Source organism: Tiliqua scincoides, chromosome 4, assembly GCF_035046505.1.
Source record: "Tiliqua scincoides isolate rTilSci1 chromosome 4, rTilSci1.hap2, whole genome shotgun sequence".
Taxonomy (NCBI): Eukaryota; Metazoa; Chordata; class Lepidosauria; order Squamata; family Scincidae; genus Tiliqua; species Tiliqua scincoides.
The window spans coordinates 203,857,723-203,880,047 of record NC_089824.1 but is presented as its reverse complement, the minus strand read 5'-3'; the positions used below and the strand labels follow the sequence as shown (position 1 = coordinate 203,880,047).

The 22,325-nt window shown below is 44.3% G+C and overlaps 1 protein-coding gene across 4 annotated transcripts in view; it reads left to right on the top strand.

Moving 5' to 3' along the window:
• The window catches only part of PREX1 (phosphatidylinositol-3,4,5-trisphosphate dependent Rac exchange factor 1), a 270,327-nt gene that overhangs the window by 116,963 nt on the left and 131,039 nt on the right, over positions 1–22,325 (top strand). For all 4 annotated transcript variants that reach the window (XM_066623406.1, XM_066623404.1, XM_066623403.1 and 1 more), the window contains exons 4-5: positions 3,876–3,980; positions 11,062–11,163. In XM_066623406.1, coding sequence (XP_066479503.1) covers positions 3,876–3,980; positions 11,062–11,163 — 207 coding nt within the window. The remainder of the gene's footprint in view (positions 1–3,875; positions 3,981–11,061; positions 11,164–22,325) is intronic.

The window sequence follows — 22,325 nt, the reverse complement described above, 5'->3', positions numbered from 1 at the left end:
GATAGGATTGGGCCCTTTGTCTGTAAACCACTTTGTGAACTTTTTTTGTTGAAAAGTAGTACAGATCTACCCTCATTATTTGTGGGTTTGCGATCTGCAGATTTGACTCAATGCAAATCACAAGCCCACACTGGAGGACTTCTTGGACACAACCAGAAGTTGTATCTGGGAGGTCTTCTCAGACTGTGCATGACCTTAGAAGGCCTCCCTGAGACTTCTGAAAGACACTTCGGTTTTCATCCAAGGAGGTCTTCTGAGGCCTGGGAATGGATCCCCTGTGGATACTGAGGATGGACGGTATAGCCTTAATAACATTAATGTCTTTAATCATGTAGTCAGTTGTCCAAACCACCCAGTGGCGAACCCACCCAACCCTGCGCCTGGGGCAGAGGTCTGCAATGCTGCCCCCCCCCCCCTGTGAAGTTGTCTGCCCCACACACCTGGAGTGAAACGGAGCCTTGCGCTGCTCCAGGACTGAGCCTCCTAAGGCTTCCCCGTGGTCTTAAACTCTGTGTTGGGCAAACCAGAAGCACAGTTTCCAACTGCATCAGGAGCCTCAATGAGGCTTCTCATGTGGTCCTAAAGGCACATGGACTCAGCGCCTGGAGCATTTGCCTCATTCGCAAAGCGTTGGGTTGTCTGCTGAAACCACTCCCCTCTTAAAAAACAGAATGCTGGACTAGAAGAACCTCAGGCCGCTTCTTATATGTATTTTTCTTACTGAACTAATGTCCAGACCAAGCCAAGGTTGTGGGTAACTTAGCTCAAATTCAAGCCAAGAATTTGTGTTCTCCAGGCCAGGTTTCCTAAAGTCACTTGCTGGAGCCTGGCAGGCACCTGAAGTGCAGCAGGCAGGAGATACTGGTCTGTTGTTCAGACAAGGGCAGAAGGCCAGGCTCCTAATATTTATTCCAGGCTAGACAAATTCAGAGGTGACATGCTGCTGGCCAGCTCTTATGGCCAACAAATGGTTTCCCAAAGCAATTGATGTACCCAGGCACTGAGACAACTCATGCAGGCTAGACCCCAGACTCAGGCAGTGAATTTCATGGTTCAAGCCTGGAGTCGAAGATCACAAAAGGTCTCTACTCTGTTGCACTACAGTGTTTCTATATTTTAAAGGGGTATGTAGCAACATTTAAGAATACCCACAACTTAACAGCTTGGGTCTTGTTAATACATCATCCTACAATCACAAGAGACTTGACAAATGCTGCTGGGTGAATAATGAGCTTTTATGGTACAGATTTCTTCTGGTCGTGTTGCATTGTTTCTGGCTGTTGATGTTCCTGGTATTTACTGAGGAGGTATATGTTCTGCCAGATTCCCAGTCCAAGCTGCACCTGGAGAATTATGCCCACTGTTAGCTAATTAGCTCCCCTTCTTTCCTCAAAAATGACCCTGGTTCTGCCCTGCAGTACTGCTGGACCCCACCACCAGGGTAGCTCGGCTGTTTAACCTACAGAGGTCCTCCTTCCTGCCAGCAGCCTCCCACCACTACAGCAGCCCCTTGGTCCTGAGCTGGTCTTGGGCACAGCAGCCAAACACCAGACTTAGTGTCTCCAGTAGTTTCTGTTCCAACAGTTCCCAAAGTTCATTCACACATCAGTCCATGTCACCAGTCTGTCCTTTCCCAAGCTTTCCTCCTTCTGCTACCCACACCACACTTCATCAGGTGCTTTTATGCCTGAGGGCCCTATTGCCTTCAAGTGGCTGCAGCTGTGCAGCACACTTTGCTGGATGCCCAGGCCTTACCCTTAAAGGGGCCACTGCTGATACCACATCTACCTCCTCGCCGGATCTTCTTCGATTCCAATACAGTATATTTAATTTTACAAGTCTTTACTGTTTTTATTGTGTTTGCCTTCACAGTAACTGTCTTATGTAGGTTAGTATTAGTGAGGCTGAGCCAGAGTATTAAATCAAAGCTACACAAGGAGTCTCTGGCAAAGGTGGGACTTGAGCCCAAATCTTCTTGATCTGCCTGATCGTTCACTGAATTACATTGAGAGCCCAATCCTGTTGTTTGCCCCCCCATCACTGATGCAGTGATGCCAAAATGGCTACTGCTGCATCCTGGAAAGGGAGGGACAGTCCAAGAGGCCTCCTCTTGGTAAGGGAACAATAGTTTCCTTACCTAGTGGTAAACCTCCCTAGTGCAGGTGGGTCTACTTGGACCTGCGCTAGCTAAATAGGTGGCTTGGGTCTATGGGATTGGGTCTGGGAAGAGGGTTCGTATTGGGTAGCTGCTGCTGAACCTGCCCCCGTCTCAGATCTGATCTGCCCATGCCCTGCCCCAATTGCTGCCATATTCCTCCCTTCCCCCCGTACTGCTCTCCCCCACCCATCTGGTAAGTATAGGGTTAAGCTGCAACTCTCAGTCATTTCTTTCAAAGAAGTTCAAAACCAGAAATTCAGGAAATTGCATACCACTTGTTATAGACAAACAGTGCAGTCCTATGCATGTTTACTTGAATGTAAGTTCTAGTGATTTCAGTGGGTCTTACTCTCTTGTAAGTGTGCATAGAATTGCAATGGGGTAGCCCAATTGGATCCCCTGCAAGCCCTTGGCATGCAGTGCTGCTGACAGAGTATGTGTTGTGCACTGTGGTGGGCAGCCCAGGAGAAGTAAGTAAAATTTTTTTACTTATCTTCCTGTAGGCTTCCTTGCCTCCGGTGGGTCTCCTCAGACACATGCAAGCTATTTAGCTGGCATAAGTCTGAGGGGAGTAGGGGATGTGTCAAGCTGGGAAAAGGGGATAGGATCCTGGTGTGTGCTACATCTGCTGAGATCCTCCCCCTCCTGCCCCAGCTTGGCCTGGCCGCACTCTGAAACTGCCCACAGTCCTCCCCCAAACTGCCCCCACTGCTGACCTATCTGCTCTGGCGTAGGTTCAGTGGCCTGCTGCTGCGGACATGGGGCTTTCCTGCTCCCGCACTGTTAGCTAGCTGTCTGCTCTTGGAGCGGCTTGTGCAATGGCAGCCAAGGCCTTACGATGACAGATTGTGAGCTATATGTAAATTCAATTCATGGGTCATCTTGTTGATTTGCCTGTTTGTACTGTGCTGAAGTAGTCCTTGCAAAACAAAGTATTCAGCTTTGTCAGCCATGAAAGGATTTATTATCCCTTGTCTGATTGATTCTTGCATGGAAATGGCGCTACTGCTTCTCGTGAAAACGTTCTGTAGCATTCTGATTGATGACCTGATCTTTTGGAGAAGGGTTGCATGTCTGCTCTTTATTCAACAGGAAAGAATTCTACTGGCCTGCTTTAACTCCGTTGTAGAAAATACAAAATTTAATGCTACTTACTGTTGCTTTATGTAGGGAGCTGGTATGTCAGGTTAACTAATATACTGTAAGTTAGAAAGTTGGCATGCTTTTTGTCTGTGTTCTTGCACACGTTAGGAGAATATTAGCGGTTTTCACAGAGCTAGGCAGGAGCCAAAGATGTAATAATGCAAGTGTAAAATAACCTGATATACAGCTGCTGCTTCATTTGTTGCTTTCTCTAGTGGGCTCCACTAAGGTTGCAGTCCTAACCCACTTTCCAGCACTGGCATAGCTGTGCTAGTGGGATGTGTGCTGTATTCTTCAATTGGGTGCCACTCATGGAGGCCTCCTCAAAGTTAAGGGAATGTTTATTCCTTTACCTCGGAGCTGCATTGCCCTTATTTCACTGCTGGAAAATGGGTTAGGATTGCAGCCTAAAAGAAACAAACTGTAGTCAATAATATCAACATATGCCATCAAGTCCGATGCATGTAATCTATACTCCCTTAACTAAGAATTTAATTTTTTAAACTTGAAAGTAAAACACAAAAATAAGTGAAATCACCTTCATTAAAGCAGATGCTTATTTCTCTTCTTCCAGAAAGACAAATTCTGTGTATATGAGGAATATTGCAGCAACCATGAAAAAGCACTCAGGCTCTTGATGGAGCTGAACAAGATCCCACCAGTGAGAGCATTTTTGTTGGTAAGATGTGATGTCCTTTAAGTCCTTGCGTGAAAGTGCATGTGATGCTCTATTGCATGTCATTTCACTCTACCCTTTCTTTCTTTCTTCCTTCCTTTCTTCCTTTCCAAAAGTCATTCATGGAAAGTAATATATAGAAAACAAGCAGTGGGGAAGAAGGGGCTTCTTAACCTTTTTCCATGATTGGCTTTAGACCAAACGGCACCCCAGGTGAGAAGCATCTTCAGCTCTCCTCTCGTTCATATTTTGAATACTTAATTTTTTATTGCATTTGTAGCCTTTTCACAACTCTGATGCAGCGTCTGTATGCATGATTTATCTCTGTCTTAGGAGAGAAGAGATTTTCACACAACAATCCTCAGTCTGTATTTGTACATGCCACATATAAGCCAATATCAATAATTTATAAGAGTATAGAAACAAATTTGTTTCCACTAATTTATTTATTTTATTTATTTAAGAAGTTAGTATCCCGCCTTTCCCATGTCAAGGCAAATGTCCAAAGCGGCTAACAAAGCGTATAAACAAGTACAAAGTTAATTTTATTGAAGATTGAAATGTTAAGAATGATGGAAATGCCAAGTTACCCCAAGTCCAGTGCCACAGATGATCACTTGTCCCTAAATCTGGCTAGAAAAAAATCTAGTGATTATTCTACTAAAATGCCCCCGAAAGCTGCATGGGGGAAGATTAACCAGTTAACCTGGTTTCAGCGTAATGGACTGATGGCACATTGATGCAGCAACCTTACTGAAGCTAAGCAGGCTTGTCCTGGTCAGTGTCTGAATGGAAGACTGCCTGAGAACCCCCATGTGCCACCTTGTGTGCTTTTGAAGAAGGAAGGCTATCAATATAATAAATGGGTTTAGTGGCCCTTGAGGAGGAATCTTTTGGCACAAAAACACTCTGGGCCTTAATAAAACCAACATTTTGCTGTGCACCTTTGAGGTTTCCTCTTCTCTTTGTTTTCCATACCAGAGCTTTTCCTCCACCCTTTTTCAGTTCCTACTTTTTAAAACCTCAGTTCCCATTTCTCGTCAACAGACCTGCAAGAACGTTTTACTTCTTCCAGTGCCTGCTGCATGATCCTTCTGTGTGCAGTGTGAGATAGCAGTGAGTGTGTGAGCACAAACACTCCCAGTATTAAACTGCTATTACGCTATCTCCAGATTTTTAAGCTATCTCCAGTGCAATCTTATGCAAATCTACTCAGCAGTAAGCCCCACTGATTTCAAAGGGACTTACTGCCAGGTAAGTGTGTGTAGGATTGCAGCCTTAGACATTTAGCAGGCCAAAATGGAAGATCGAAGATTGCTTTGCTGTTTCTTTGGCTGAGTGCACTTTAGTTACACTGAGCCATAAGTTAAAGATAAAGTATTTTCATCTTCAGTTTGGCTCCTGTGTCTTTGGCTCAGCATGGGTTCCAATCCATGCCAGAGGCCCTCCGGGACGTGATTGGAAGTGCTTTCCAGTCGCGTTGGGGGAGCATTCTGAGGTCCTGGAGGCTTTGGAAAGGCACTTCTGATGACATCCAGAGGTCCTCTGATGGATCCCACCCTCAGATTCCACTATCCATGGGTTTCAGAATGGCCCCCCTGCAGATACCAAGGTCTGTCTGTATCTCACGTGTGGTTTTAGTAATGAAATGTACCTGGAGAATTTCTTTTAAGGTCAGCAAGAACATAAACTCGGGTGGTGCATCCATGCAAGCAACTGAAAGGACTGCTTCAAGCATTTGATTGTGAAGATAAGGCTTATTCTTACTGGATCAGACTAAGGTCCATCTGGTCTGCATTTAGTTTACACCAGTACCCTAAGCTTCTATTCATTAGGGAAGTTCACAAGCACAATGGAAAAAGCCAATCCTTGTTCTTTGTGCCCAACATCTAACAGTCAGAAATTCTGTATACTTCCTCTAAATGTGGAAGTTGATGAGAAAATTTGAAAAAAAACGCTGCTGAATCAGTCCAAAGGTCCATCTAGACCAGCAGCCTGCTTATTTATTATTGTTTATATTTGTATCCCAGCCTTTCTCCAAGGGTCTCAGGGTGGTGTGCAGATACATTATTAGAATATTTCTATGCCACTGTTACAACATCTTTTAAAAATGTTTTACGTCTGAAAAAATGTTCTCCCTATCTCCATGTTATTGTCATAACAACCCTGTGAAGTAGGGTAGGTTGGGAAAAGGCAGAGTCCCCCTGACCTTGTTGCTTATCTCACTGTGACATTAAGATGGGGAAAACTGCACTTGCTAAACACCTCACTCTCAGGGATAGATTTGATAGGGCCCCACCACCACCACCACCACCACCACCACTACTACTACCCATTCAGTAGTTGGCAAGCTGATACTATAGTGAGTTTACTGTGGGTCTATGCGGCACTCGTGTTCTGTCAGCTAGAGGTCAGCTCAGTATAGGATAATTTTTCCGAAGCTGAATCAGCCATCCATCTTGCCTCATGGACAGCGTTTACACACCATAAAATTGGGACCAGCAGTTTATTGCAGTGCTTCCCAAACCTATCTGGGTCTCGACACCCCCGCAGACTCTTCTTCCACTCAGCCCGGCACTGCCATCTTGGATCTCGTGAAATCTAGCAAGATCCAGTATGGCAATACCCAAATTTTGTGAGATTTGTGAGATCCAAGATGGCAGTGCCAAAATCTCATGACATTTCTTGAGATCCAAGATGGCAGCACCCTGGAAAACAGATAGGAGGGGCCCCCAGGGACATCCCACAGCTCCCCTGAGAGTGTGCCTCAATGCCCTAAGGCAGTGGTTCTCACACTTTTAGCACCGGGACCCACTTTTTAAAATGAGAATCTTTTGGGACCCACCAGAGGTGATGTCATGAGTGGAAAGTGACATCATCAAGCAGGAAAATTTTTAACAATCCTAGGCTGCAATCCTGCCCACACATACCCAGGAGTAAGTCCCATTGACTATGATTGTTAAAAGAATATACATAGTAGCTTGTTAAAATTACAGATTTATAACATTTCCCTAAATGCAGTCACATATGATGGTAGCATCAAGTCTAATATATTAAAAATAAAATATTGAAATGAATGGGGACCCACCTGAAATTGGTTCGCGACCCACTTAGTGGGTCCTGACCCACAGTTTGAGAAACAGTGCCCTAAGGTGTTGTGACACGCATTTGAGAACCCCTAGCTTATTGTGCTGAGACCAAATGCCTATTTTGTGGCATAAAAATAATCCTGGTGTCATTGTGGCTGGTTTAAACATTAGTAAAGCATCTCATGTTGGATCCTTGAGAGTGGAAATTTGAGTGCAGCCATTATTCCAGAATGTTTTCTGCACCTACTAATTGGACTGCCTGAGTCAAGTCTTCGGCCTCATCACTTCATCATTCCTCTAGGCAGGAAGGCTGGTAGATTGCAGGATCATGCTGCCAGCTGTGATTCGTTCATCCCAAAAAGATTTTTGAAGCCATTGTATGTAGGGAACGCGTGGCAGTCTCTGCTTGTGGGTTGTAGTTCCTCACATCATCTGTCTCCTCCTCACTCTGCCCCCCCTCTCATCCTGCCTGGCCTTATAATGTCACCAAGTCAAATTAGGAAATGAAAGAGCTTCTTGTGTGAATGAAACTGGCCCTGGCACCTTGCAATGGCCAAAATAGAGACCTTCCTTGGAAAATGTGGGAATGCTTCAGTTTTGAAAACAGTGTGATTTAAAAGGGAATTCAAAGGCCAGCCTGAGAGAAAAGCAAACATCAGAGGAACAAGAATGGTTATGATTCACACAACAGTTCTGGAAAATCGGACTGAGAGTTTTTGAAGCTGGCTGCCAGGTCTACCAGTCTGAAGAGTAGGTGTCTCAGAGGAGGCTGTGTGACGGTAAAAGGAATATGGAATTGGTTTCTGGTAAGAGCATTTTCAATAAGTGAAATTGTTCAAGCTTCTCGGGAAGTCAGAAATACACTGCCTCTAAATCTGGAAGCTTGAAAGAGCATATGAAGTCCTGGGCAGTTATGACAGATGAGAACCCCAAGCAAGGCAAAATCTGAGAGGCTCAGAACTTGGGAGACACTGGTTGCAATCTTAGCATACTTATTAAGGAATAATTAAGGAATAAGTCTCACAGGCAGTGCAGTCCTAACTTGTGCTGGAATGGGGAGGCTCGCATGCCTGCCCCGTATCCAACACAAGTTTTGGGCTGCAAGTGGCTCAGCTTCCCCTTCCCGTTATCCCAAGGAGAGCCATTGCAGCCCCAATGGGTCTACTCAGCTCTGTGTCATCTAAAGCAGGGGTGTGCAAACCTTTTGGCAGGAGGGCCACATCATCTCCCTGACACAGTGTCGGGGGGGGGCAGGGAAAAAAAGAATTAATTTACATTTAAAATTTGATTAAATTTGCATAAGTTTACATAAATGAATATATTAAAGATGAACTTATATGAACGAATGAAGGTCTTGCAATAGCTCAAGGCCTAGAAAAGGCCTTGCACCAAGCAAGACTGGCCTTCCCTTTGCTGCTGCTGCTGCATCACAGATGTGAAACAGCAAGCAGTGGAGGGAGCCCTCATCCCACAGCTCACGAGAGAGGTCAAACAGTCGCCCTCAGGCTGAGAGCAGTTGCGTTGGGCCAGTGCGGGCTCCAACAAATCTCCGGAGGGCCAGAGGCTCATTGGAGACTGGGGGCTCCCTGAGGGCTGCGTTGAGAGGCCTTGAAGGCCGCATGTGGCCCCAGGGTTGGGGTTTGGGCACCCCTGATCTAAAGAGATGGTGCAGATCCAAGCAGCCCGGAGCTGGCCCAGACTGCCCGGGAACAGTGTCAGGATCCGGCGTATCTGCAGGTCCCAACCTCGCCCCCCATTTCCCCATCACCTGCCCATGGGCCTGCCCGCCCTCCCCCTGCCCCGAAATGCCTCCCTCCCGCCCTCCCCATGCCTCCCAGACCACCATGCCAGCTTGGAAAGGCCAGCAAATGCTTACCCATCCACCAGCGCAGCAGGATCCGATTCTGCCTCTAGAAGCGGGCACAAGCTGGCTTTTCTCCTCTTAAGTCAGCATGAAAGTGTTTTATGGCACTTTCGTGATGACGATGGGCCAGCAAAGGGACTTGCGTCAGCTCAGGGCACCTTTTAGATTGCTCCCTGAGTGGAATTTATTTCAGAGGAGATTCATTTACACCATTTCCATATGCAGGCGTTGCTTTTTCTATGTGCATGATTTGACTATAACACCTACAGTAGCTAGAATGCCTGTTGATTAAAGAGAGCTTTGTTCCTCAGATAGTTTTGCTTCTGTAAAATATGGATAGTAGTGACCGGCTTCCCAAGGTTAGAGTTTGGCTGCATGAATGAAGGAACTAATGTCATTTTGTTTGGAGCATTTGGGCGCATTCACACTGCTCCAGATGTGTACATCTGATCCCTCCACTGGATACGCTTCCCTTCTGCTGCTATTACCCTGGCAGTAAATGTGGCACTGAGAGGAAGCCGGCATTTGACATTATGGAACCAAAATTGATATGGATGAAAAAGTAAATGACTTTAAGAGATTCTAGAAGCCAGCAATTGCTTGGAGGCTGGTCACAATTGCTCCTGCAGAATATCAGGGAATTCTTAAGTAAGGATGGTGGGGCACTGTGTGAATCATGAGGAGGAGCTATATAATGGAAGAACTTGGGGCAGGAAAATGGAGATTGCTGAGCTGGAGTGTCAACTTCCACATAGAGGGCCAACTGTCTGGGGTAGAAATGTAAAGTGACCTCAGTGCAGGAACTACATGTTGAGGCTTTCGGTGTTGTTGAGGCTTTCAGTGTTTCCCCTGGGAATCTGTGTTGGCAGATGGAATTGAAGAACTCAGCACTGTTAGATGGTTAGATTAGAGCAGGGGTGTCCAAAGTTTTTGGCAGGTGGGCCACATCATCTCGCTGACACTGCTTCAGGGGTCGGGGAAAGAAAGAATTAATTTACATTTAAAATCTGAATAAATTTACATAAGTTTACATAAATGAATATATTAAAGATGAACTTATATGAATGAATGAAGGTCTTGCAATAGCTCAAGGCCTAGAAAAGGCCTTGCACCAAGCAAGGCTGGCCTTTCCTTTGCTGCCACTACTACATCACAGACATGAAACAGCAAGCAGTGGAGAAAGCCCTCATCCCACAGCTCATGCAAAGAGGTCAAACAGTTGCCTTCACACTAAGAGCAGTTGTGTCGGGCCAGTGCGGGCTGCAACAAATCTCTGGAGGGCCAGGGGCTCATTGGAGACTGGGGGCTCCCTGAGGGCCGCATTGAGAAGCCTCGAGGGCCACATGTGGCCCCAGGGCCAGGGTTTGGGCACCCCTGGATTAGAGTGTGCAGGAGAAACTTCCTGCTATTATAACTTTTTTCTGGAGGCTTTATACTTCTTGTTTAAATATGCTGGTGCATATTGATGACCTTTGAAGCATGAGGTTTTAAGCTTTTGCACTCAGAATAAGCAAACTAAATACCTTTGCACTGGTCCAATAATTTGAACTGAATCTTGGGTTTCTTGTATTGTAATCCTATAAACGTGCACCTATTGACTTCAGAAAGACTCCTTAAAACAAAACAAAAAAGTATGCGTTAAACTTACAGCCCTAGAGGCAGCCAGTAGGATTCAGGTGAGAATTGGTAATCTATCACTGTGGTCTCTGAAGGCACATGACAAAGTAAACTTGCTTCAGACTAAGCAGGTTTGGGCCTAGCCCCTACCTGCATGGGAGACCCCCACTAGGAACTTAGGGCCGAATCCTATCCATTTTTCCAGTGCCAGTGCAGCCCTTACCTTGAGGAAAGCCCCCATCACTGCCCCCCACCACCACAGGATGCAGTGCACGCCCCATGAACACAGCTGCATCAGCACTGGAGAACTGGATAGAACTGGGCCCTACGTATGTTTGTTGTCTTGAGTTATGTTGACCAAAAGTGGAATAGAAATGTAATAAGTAAAACGTCTCTTCATTTTCTATATGAACTCAAACTTCATGCAAAAGAAGTTCTGAAAAAATTCCATTGGTTTTGGAGTGTCTGGGAACTTTGTGTCAAGGGTAACATTCTTGTTCTTTTGTGGTTGCAGAGTTGCATGCTTCTGGGTGGCAGAAAGACGACAGACATTCCACTTGAGGGTTACCTGCTCACTCCAATCCAGCGAATTTGCAAATATCCACTTCTCCTGAAGGTAACACCAAATGAAGGATTTTACTTGATAACTATGTTCCTAGCATATCTCTATAAAGTTTCACTGCTGACAGTTGTGCATGCAGTTCTGTACTGCTGACCTGTTCATCTGGAAAGTGGGCATGCTTCCGGTTTGAGTGGGGGTTACTGTAGCCAACATTGCTCAGGAGGTTGCGCATTGTGTATGCGCCACCTCCTGATTTTAGAAATGGGCTATGTCAGAATGCCAGATGCAAGGGAGGGCACCAGGATGAGGTCTCTTGTTATCTGGTGTGCTCCCTGGGGCATTTGGTGCGCTGCTGTGAGATACAGGAAGCTGGACTTGATGGGCCTATGGCCTGATCCAGTGGGGCTGTTCTTATGTTCTTATGCTCATTCACATGCATGCTTGTGTCCCTACACGTATCATGCACACACTAGCACATCTGTGCCTGGTGTTCCTGTTTCCCCAGCAACCAAGTGATCTGTGCCCTGTAAAGAGGCAGAGTTTACTTGGGTCTCCATTTGGCCCCTTAAAGGCCAACCTCATGGCATTATACACAAGGCATCCTTTCTTGCCCATGGCAGATTTGAGGTCAGATTCATGCCAGTAACAGATCCACTAGTGGCAAGTCCAGTAGTTGTGACTGGGGTGGCAATGTCCTGAACTGATAACTGAATGATTTAGCAAATAATAACAAAAATAACTGCCTGTGGGTCAGAAATTCAAAGTACAGTCATGGCTGCTGTGTTGTGCCAAGCTCTTCTATCCTTCTTCCCCCCCCTTGCTATTTTTTGTTTATTCTCCCTGACAGCAAGGGTCATTGTGACTTGAGACTCAACATAAGTGGTGATGGGATGAGAAGTCCTGGTTTTGAGACTTAAGAGCTTGATGGTGGAATCCCCCTGTCTAGCATGGCTTTGAATGCCAGTTCAAGATTCTCTGTGGACTCAAGCACTGAGATTTTGGTGGACTGTGACCCAAATGCTATGGGGAGGGGCCATAACTTAGTCCTAGTGAACATGTTTTGGAGACGATCCCAGGTTCAGTCCTTGGCATCTCCGATTTAAAAGGAATGTCAGATAGCAGAGCTGGAGGATGGCCTTGGAGAGCTGTTGCTAGTCAGAGCAGACAGTCCTGGACTAGATGAACCAATGGCCCGGTGGTATCAGTACTCCAGTGAGTCATTTGTCTTTCTATCTTCATGCCATTGTTAAAATAAAAAGTGCTGCTTCTCATGCAAATCTACAGCATGAATTCTGTTCGGTTGCAGATTTTCCTATGCCAGTTAAAAATTTAAAAGAGAACAGACGTAACAGGTTATCAAAATGCACACATTCACCTTCCCCAATCACATATGTCAGTGGAAAAGAGGAAGACAACCATATTTGATATTGTACCTTAGAAAGGTTTTTCTGACTCAGTAAACCTGCCTGCTCTGTAAACACTACAAGTTTTAGCAGTACTTGGAAAGTTTAAACTATCCTACTCAACTCTGTGAAGACTTTGTAAACCAGCAACATGTCACAAATCTGAGCTGCTCCTAAGACAGGTCTTGATGGTGAACGAAATAGGCACACTCACGAGAGCTGTGCAAAATGACTTCCTGGAGCTCTTTCTTGCCTGCTTCTTCTATGAATCACGTTTCTTAGTAAGCTGTGGCGTTTGAGATCGGGCAGTACTTCAAAATATGCCGAAGTCCTATCTGCCCTAACATACCTTGAAACATGAGTCAGACAGTGACAAATTTAGCAGAAGCTGGGTTTTTTGTTTTAAATGCTGCCTCAACTTTTGCAACAGGCATGAAATAACCCTGCTGTGTGTATTTACATTGGATAAGTGGTGGGGAGGAAGTTCATTCCTGTTCATTCCATGGATTTGCACTGGGATTATGTGAGACACTCAGGGTCCTCTTAAAGCCTCCAGGGTGGGGCAAACAGATCAGAGGAAGCAGGGATTTGAGAAATGCAGTGCACACATTCCTCACTAAGGGCAGTGTTTACATTTCCTTATATATCCACATATGGGAGGATTGCTTAGTTGGCTTCCAGTTGTGTTTATCAGGGTGTCGAAACTCAGAGCAGATTGGAAAGCTAAGATTCTTAGGAATCATCATATAATTCTGTAGTAGTCAAGCAAGCTGCACCACTCTAAATTTCGGATGGTGTGTTCATCACAGGGAGGGTTCCAATTCACTGTTAAGCTAGGGTTTTTTTTTTCCTTTTTAATTTACAAGGAATTTTATTATGTAGGAATTCATTAAAAAACAAACAACTATGATCCTCCACTTGTACCCTGATCCTGTACCCTGATGTGATATTTACCGATACTCATCAACTCATTCCGCTGCCTGTGTATCTTGACTCCCAAAGGATTCTAATCCTCTAATTTACAAAGGGTAGACTCTCAGGGCCCTGCACAGGCAACTTTTGCTCTTCTGTTCACATGAGGTCAAAACCACCCCATGCATCACAGATAAATTCACTTCATCCAGAGAACTAGATATTGTCTTATTTGAATTTAACTTTAGCCTAAATGATAAATATACCTGGGAACTTAGTTTGATTCAACTGATTCAACCCTAGATACTATTTTTTGCTTTGGGTTCCAATGGTTGTTGGCAACCTTCAGTCTCGAAAGACTATGGTATCGCGCTCTGAAAGGTGGTTCTGGAACAGCGTCTAGTGTGGCTGAAAAGGCCAATTCGGGAGTGACAATCCCTTCCACACTGGGAGCAAGTGCAGTCTGTCCCTGGTCTGTCTCCCTGGCTATGGGCCTTTCTTCTTTGCCTCTTTGCCTCAGTCTGTTGGCCAAGTGTCTCTTCAAACTGGGAAAGGCCATGCTGCACAGCCTGCCTTCAAGCGGGCCGCTCAGAGGCCAGGGTTTCCCACCTGTTGAGGTCCACTCCTAAGGCCTTCAGATCCCTCTTGCAGATGTCCTTGTATTGCAGCTGTGGTCTACCTGTAGGGCGCTTTCCTTGCACGAGTTCTCCATAGAGGAGATCCTTTGGGATCTGGCCATCATCCATTCTCACGACATGACCGAGCCAACGCAGGCGTCTCTGTTTCAGCAGTGCATACATGCTAGGGATTCCAGCATGTTTTCCAATGTGGAGTTCTCAATTGCTAAAAAAGAAGAGTGCCTTTGAGCATAAGCAGAGTATCATCACTCATTTGCTGAGCAATCACAGGAAACCTCTCTCTTTCATTCATTGGACTTTAGAGATAAAGGGCCCAATACTAACCAACTTTCTGGCATGGCAGTGGCATAGCTAGAAGGGGGTACAAAGCATATGCTTAATACTTTTCTTTTAAGATGTTCCAGAAGGCAGCTAGTAAACAATATACACACCACAGAAATCAGCACTTGAATGTCTCACCTCCAGTTATATAATATTACAACTTGTGACCTGGTGTCATCACAAATGAACCTTCTTTGTTCCTGGTGAACATCATTGATATGACTGGGCTGGGATCAGGAAGCTCATTCCATAAAGACCCTGACTCTTGTTATAAATTCTAATTCATTATATAATCAGGGATGAACTTGGAAATGTGTAACAATCCCTGTGGTGAATATAATAGGCTAGTTCATTCATGAATCAGACTAATGCCCCAATCCTACCTTCCACCACTTGCACTAATGGAGCCAAACCATTGAGGTGGGGTATCCTATGGTGGGGTAATGATCCGGAGGCCTCTCAAAGTAAGGGACTTTTTATTCCCTTACCTGCAGGTAAGCCCTGTTGTCCTGTGGGCACATGTGGATTTGCACCAGCTCTTTTTGACTGGTGCAAGTCTGAGTGGGCCTAAGGAGGCATGGCAAGGCCAGGTAGGGTTCATAAGATATTTGCTGCTGCAGCTAGGTAGCATGCAACAGTGCATCACTTTTTGTGTTGCTGCACAGCGGTGTCGCTAGGGGCATGCGGGCTGCACCAGATAATGCGCACAAGGGGAGTGACCCCACTACTGGCCAAAATGGTTAAAATCGTGGTTTTTAGGAATAATACCATCATGTTATATATCATTCAGTGAGTAATTTCATGCAGAATGCAATGAAGCAAACCGCATTTAAATTTCTCTATTCTATCAAAAGTTATAGCAAAAAAAAAAAAAAAACCCAGCGGGGTCCAGGGCGATAATGCGTTGCCATGTCCACTGTCTAGGTTATGGCCACTCCCGCTGTAGGGGAGGAGGTCCATCATGGTGGTGATGTGCTGGCCTCCTGCGCTGGGTGATGCAAGCCCTAGTGACGCCACTGATGCCGCATACTACCCTGCGCTGCCAGAATGTGAGTTCTGGTAGCACAACTGGGGGATAGGATTGGGCACCTTAAAACATACACCCTGTGTTGAACTTGCAGCGCCATAGCCGTGTCAGTTTATTGTAGCAAAAATATATTGCAGCGAAAGCAACAGAGTCTTGTGACTCCTTAAAGATTTGCAGATTTATTGTGGCAGAAGCTTGTGTTAATCAGAGCCTCTTTCATCTGATGTATCAGTTAGGAAGCATGTGTAGCTTTCAGACGAAAAATGTAAACAGTGAGACAAATGGCCCGGGTACTGTCTGTGACAATTCTATGGGCTAAATGTTCTGAGGATATCTCCCCATGCATCTGATAAAGTGGACTCTAATCCATGAAGAATTAAACCACACAAATCTGGTAGCCTTTAAGGTGCCATCACGTTTTGAGTTACAGGAGATATTAAGCAAGCCCAGTGTCAGTAAGATAAGCATTTTCTTTTCACTGGGAATCTCCAGTATGGTTATAGGAATTCCCTTCCTTTTAATCTGACTGGAGCGTGTTCCAGTAGTTTATTAGTATGGTCTTTACTTTACTAGCATTGTGCCAATGCCTAAAAGTGGGAAAGCTTTCCTAGATATGGACATGGTTTTAGTGAGGCATCGTGATGCTCTTTGCAAAACTATGTAGAGCAGTGCCATGCTTTCATGTTAATTAGTGGAAACTGCAGCTCAGTGGTAAGGCAGATGTTTTGTGATTCAAACCTGGGCATTGGAATAGCTCCTCCCCCTTAGGAAGGCCAACATCTGTGTGCAAAAAGGGGACTCTGGAGGGGAGCAAAAATCATGCATTAATCTTTAGGATGGGGATTAGCTGCATTTAGCTCTGCTCTTTTGCCCCCTAACGTAATAGGCATATGTAGGTCATAAGAAAAACCACACAACCACACCCTTGTATTCACCTAATTAATATTAACATGGTATGAGGATTATGCATGCCTATTATGTGTTCTGTGTTGTTGTTGAGGGTTTTTTTGCATCCAAGATCTTGCAGGTATCCAGCTACAGTTTTACGAGTATTTATTTATTTATACAGGTATTCATATACCATCTTTCTTTGGTCTAATCTAAGGCGGTTTACATAGGCAGGCTGTTCTAAACCCCTGTAGGGATTTTTACAATTGAATAGTTCTAGTCTTTCATAGAACTCCTCCTTCCAGCTGGATTCCTTCCCAGTCTCTCTCTGGCCCTTCGCCTCCCACGCCAACTCCTCTCTGCCACCAAGGGCATGGTGATGGTCATGATGATGACCACATGATGGTTCGCTGACCACATGATGGTCAGCTCATCAGTATATCAGTGCGTGGTCAGTTCTCGGGTACTTCCGGTTGTTTCGAACTGGCAGCCTCAGATCTTCAGGCATACAAGGCGGCAGCTCTACCAACTGAGCCAGACCTCCTGCCTGGAGGAGGAGCAGGAACTCCTGCCTGTTCAAATCCATTATTTTGGTTTCCATGCCTGGCATGGAATACCAGCCACTTAAAAGTACATTTAATATAGGTTGCATCCTTCTAGGCTGGGAGATTCCTGTGCTCCTAAGAAAGAATAACCTAGAGGCAGAAGCTGAGCTGCCAGACTCCACATCCACTTGAAAGCAAATGCAAAACAGCATGGGGTTTGCAAGCCTTAATGATTGTAGGTGTCAGAAATTTGAAATGGAAAGCAGTATAGATAAGAAGTGTGATGGAACTGTGACAAGGTGCCCCCTTTCCTCCCCAGGGTTATTTAAAAGACAGGATACAGCTAATTAGCTAGAAGTTAAGGTGCTAAAACGTTAGCCTTCCCAACTCCAGATTTACTGTAATGGCCAAATATGAGCTCACAGTCTTGCAGGAAAATGGAAACATGTCTTTTTTCAGTCATTTTCACCCTGAAATAATACTGGCTGTACTGTTGTGCAATATAGCACAATTTTTTTAAAACAAAGATTCAGTAATACCCCTTCCCTCTGTTTATCAGGCATATTCCCTTTATGACTTTAACAGCATTTGTACAATGTGTTCCGAAGCCCAGTATGTAAAATCAGGGGAGTTCAGTAAGATCTTTTTGGACAGCACATTTCAGGCTGCAGGTGATGAGTTCCATGCCTGAATAAACTCCCGTGAACCTCTTCCCCACACCTAGAAAACTAGCATGTTTTGTTTTCTCCTTGACACACTATTTTTCTGTGTGTAAGAAGCAATCCTTTGCAAGGGAGCAATTAAATATTTGCTCCCCCCCCATCTGTGGTCTTAAGTGGTGCAATTCAGGGGAATATTATTGCTGCCAGTTGATTCTGCTGAAGATGTAAACTGATTTTGTGGCCCTATTCACATACTGAAATGATCCATGGTAACCCTTTGAAATTCATCAGCATTTAGCTCACTCTCAAGCCATGCAAGCTGATCACCCTGCTATCTTGGTGATTTTTACACTTTACGACAACTTCAGGAGTTAGTGGGTGGTATGGTCAAAATGGCCAGAAGTAGATGGTGAGCTACTTCACATGAATGTGTCAGTCATGCTGACAAATAAGAATATATTTATCAGTGTACTGATGTTTTATCTTTAGGGTCAATGTAGTGAAATAGTGCTAGTTAGAATTGTTCCCAGCCTTGTGCAAAATTCTTTATATCTCATGTTCCATTCCTTCTATTGTAACTATGATACAGATTGCTGATGAAGAAAAAATGTTTTGCCCAGAGCCAGCAAGGGCCACTTCCCATGTGACCAGCAAAACTCTTCTGGTGTGCTGTAGGAAGATGGCAGACCCTCATTTACTGCCAGTGATCATGAAATTCTTAATTATAATTATAGTCCCCAGGAAGTCCCCATTTACTGCCAGTGATCATGAAATTCTTAATTATAATTATAGTCCCCAGGAAGAAAGGATGCTGTGTGAGCTGTTGCAGGGGGGCGGGCAGAGGGTGGTCTCGAGGGCGGGTGAGCAAGCAGGAAGCGGCTTGGATTCTGCTGTTATGCCAAATCCCAACCACTGTTCCTGAGCAGCGCGGAGCAGCTTCAAGCCGCTCCACTCTCCTCGAACTTGTGCCACTTCCTGGTGCATGTCCAAGGAGACCCATAGGGGCTGCAGTGGCTTACCCAGGTGTAAGGGGAAGAGTTTCTCCTTACCTCTGGCTGAGACACTTTGGTGCCCTATCTTGTGCTGGATACAACGCAAGCCTCTTGGCCCGCCTATTCTGGTGCAAGATAGGATTGCACTGTAAGCCTTACTTAATTTTGCTTCAGTCTGTATTCTGAAACTGGACTAGTTAAGTGTGCAGGTTAAAAATCTTCTTGCCTTTATGTGCTCAGCAAATTAAGTGGTGCAATCTCTCTCTTGCTCTGAGATTTTCAATATGTTTGTTCTGTAAATGCAAACCGCATTTTAACATTCCATTATGCAAAGTGTATTGCTTGCTCTCCAACAGCAGTGTTCTGAAAAACCAGGAGGTGGAAGCAGGGGAATATTTTAATGTGGATAGTTGTAATTTTCAACAGCAAAAATGTGCTCTACTTTCTGTTTATGTATACAAGTGGAAATGATCAGTCCGGTGGGGAGGAAGATAAAGAGGGTGGTGATAGGGCAGCAAGACAAAAACAAGGCGAGTTTCAGTAGAACAACATCCTTTCTTCTAGGAAATGTTAGAGCTGGGCTTGGTCTTGAAACTCTTTTGTTTGCAAAATTGCTTTGTTCTTTCCATCATATTAGCAGCTCTTTTGTCATTTCACGGTGCTCTTTTATGTTTCCCTGACCTGACCAAGATAAACTCTGTTTGTTCTTCCTTGTTGTTGCTCCCAGCAACTGGTATTCACTGACAATACTGCCTCAGAAAGGAGGAATTTTTATTTAGCCAACATGGCTAGTAACTGTTGATAGACCTGCCCTCCATGACTTCATCACACACACCCCTTTGAAAATATCTAAGCCAGTCATTCTGAAATGGCATCACACTTCTTGCTGCTACAGACTTACAGCAAACTTCTTTGTGTGCTTCCATTTTGAATACCACTTTCATTGACAGAAGTGTTTTTGCTTCTGGGCTTATTGTGGTAGATCACCACAATCTGACAGTACAATATCAGGGGTGGTGTTTGAGTTGGCCAGGTTGGGCACTGACTAAATAAACCTACCCTATTCAGAGAGTTCATCTGGCTGGTCCAACTCCTAAATCTCCAGTACCAGTGACAGTAGTAAAATCAAGGGATGGACGAGGATTGCCATGGGTTCCCCAGTGCAGAGTGTTGCCCCAGGGCTCCCAGCATCTTGGTACTGTCTGGCATGGGTTAGTATGATACGAATAATATTCTTGGAAACAGAGTCCAGCAAGATGACCTTTGAAAGAGTTTGCTTTATATAATCATGCTACCAGAACTCAAGATGTTGGGCTGTAGCTCTGATTGCGATTCAACCTTGCAAGGCTTGTTTTATGAAAATAATATTGGCATAGATTGGAAGACTAACAGGTTTTATCTTGTTGGGTTCAGTACCAGTGATAGTGGTGCCATCAAGGGGTGGGCGAGTGTTACCATGGGTTCCCCAGTGCGGAGTGTTCTGGCCCAACAAGATAAAAGAGAGCCCCTGTTTTCACTGTTGAAGCAGAGGGTATTCATATTTTTTAAAATAACATAGCATTTGTTTTTTAAATTATAATTTATTTTCATTGTGGAAGGGTGTAGTCTGCCTATGGTGATAGAGAAAAAATAGAACTTCTGGCATTTAATGTTCCTATTTTAAGCATCCCTGGAAGAATATAATTAGAAGCTATGGTGACTTATAGACCTAGTTGTGTGGGCACTGTAGGCTATCAAAGAATAGCAAGTCTCTGAACTTTACTGCAGGCTAGTGGTTCTCAAAATGTTTTAGCACCAGGACCCACTTTTTAGAATGACAGTCTGTTGGAACCCACCAGAAGTGATGTCCTTCACCTGGAAGTGATGGAGAGTTAGAACAGACAAAAGAAAATATTTCTTTACTCAGTGTGTGGTTGGTCTGTGGAACTCCTTGCCACAGGATGTGGTGATGGCGTCTGGCCTGGACGCCTTTAAAAGAGGATTGGACAAGTTTCTGGAGGAAAAATCCATTACGGGTTACAAGCCATGATATGTATGTGCAACCTCCTGATTTCAGAAATGGGCTGTGTCAGATGCAAGGGAGGGCACCAGGATGAGGTCTCTTGTTATCAGGTGTGCTCCTTGGGGCATTTGGTGGGCTGCTGTGAGATACAGGAAGCTGGACTAGATGGGCCTATAGCCTGATCCAGTGGGGCTGTTCTTATGTTCTTATGAAAATTTTTAACACCCCCATATGACAAATCAAATAAATTACATTAAAAATTTACAGTAAGTATAAGTTTAAGAATTTATTTAAAATTAAGAAGAACCCTCCTTACCCTCCCAGCAGGTCTGCTGATCTGTTTTAAAAAATTTCCCCAAACATCCCAAAGGCTGCAATCCTGTCCACACTTACCCAGTAAGCCCCATTCATGATCATTGTTTAAAAGCAAATACATAGTGTTTGCCATTAGTAGCCAAGTTCAGATCTGTAACATTTCCCCAAATGCAGTCGCCTACCATGGTAGCATCAAGTCTAATACATTAAAAATAAAATACACAGTGAAATGAATGGGGACCCACCTGAAAATGGCTCGCAACCCACCTAATGGGTCCTGACCACAGCTTGAGAAACACTGTTGTAGGCTATCAAGAATAGCAAGTCTCTGAACAGTAAAATGGAAAAACCTAGTACAGAATAGTGAATAGTGAGATGAGCTTACTGACTTGGCCCAAATAAAATTTTTATGTAGGTGTGTGGTTAAGTTAGCCAAGTCATGTGCCAAGTATGATGTATCTGTTCTGTTGATGGATTCTGATACATATCCTGGCAGCTGCAGCTGGTGTTTTTCATGTCCTGGCAGCTGCAGCCGGTGTTCAACCTGTATAACCTCTCAGCCTTTTGCTAATTTTTTAAGTGCTTGCGTAATCATACATCATAAGCACTCTCATCTAGATGGAACAACTTTCTATAGTCCAGGCAGAATTTCTTTTCTCTTTTCCTGATCTGAAAAAAGAGGTGCAGTTTTTACATATCTGTTACAAGTCACTGTTTTGCACTCTCCAAAGATATAGTGATCCTGTGACAATTGCAGTATTCAAGGAAGATTTCACTCACAAGCATGAATCCTTTCTATTAATTTTTGATACTGACCTATTGTGAATGGAGAGAAGTTCTATTGATGATGTGATTCTGAAAGGTAGCCCACTGATTTTAATCAGTATATATAAGCTTATCAAAGGAGTACATCAGATTTTAAGTTGTGGAGAGAAGCAGGGACATTAAATATTAGGTTGATGATTTCAAATTAGACCAATGTTCTTTTGGAGATGTTTGGTTCCATAATAAAAAGAACTGCCTTCACATTCAGTGAGACCAACAGACTGTCCAGCCCACTGCTATATACCTGACTGGCAGTATCTCTCTCAAGAAAAGATCTTTCCTGACGCTTTTAGCTGTGATTCTTCACATAAATGTATAGGGATTGAATTTAGGCTTTAAAAATGCAAAACCAACCCTGTTTTGGTGCCTTTTTAGAACAACCTGACATTTATTTATTTTCAGTACTGTTAAACCCTGTTTTCAAAGTTCAAATCACTGCACAAATCATTTTTAAAAAACCATGAAACCAGTATAAAGACAACACTATGATAAAGCACTCCCCACCGTACATAAAATGCCTAACCACATAACTCAAACCAGTCAAATGCTTGCTGAAAAAGAATCCCAAGAGGTTGGGATTTCAACCTCTCTGAAATCCTAGCAGTCGTGGATCTTTAAGCTTCTTCAGGAAGACGTTTCCAGAGGTTAGAAGTCATAAGAACATAAGAACAGCCCCACTGGATCAG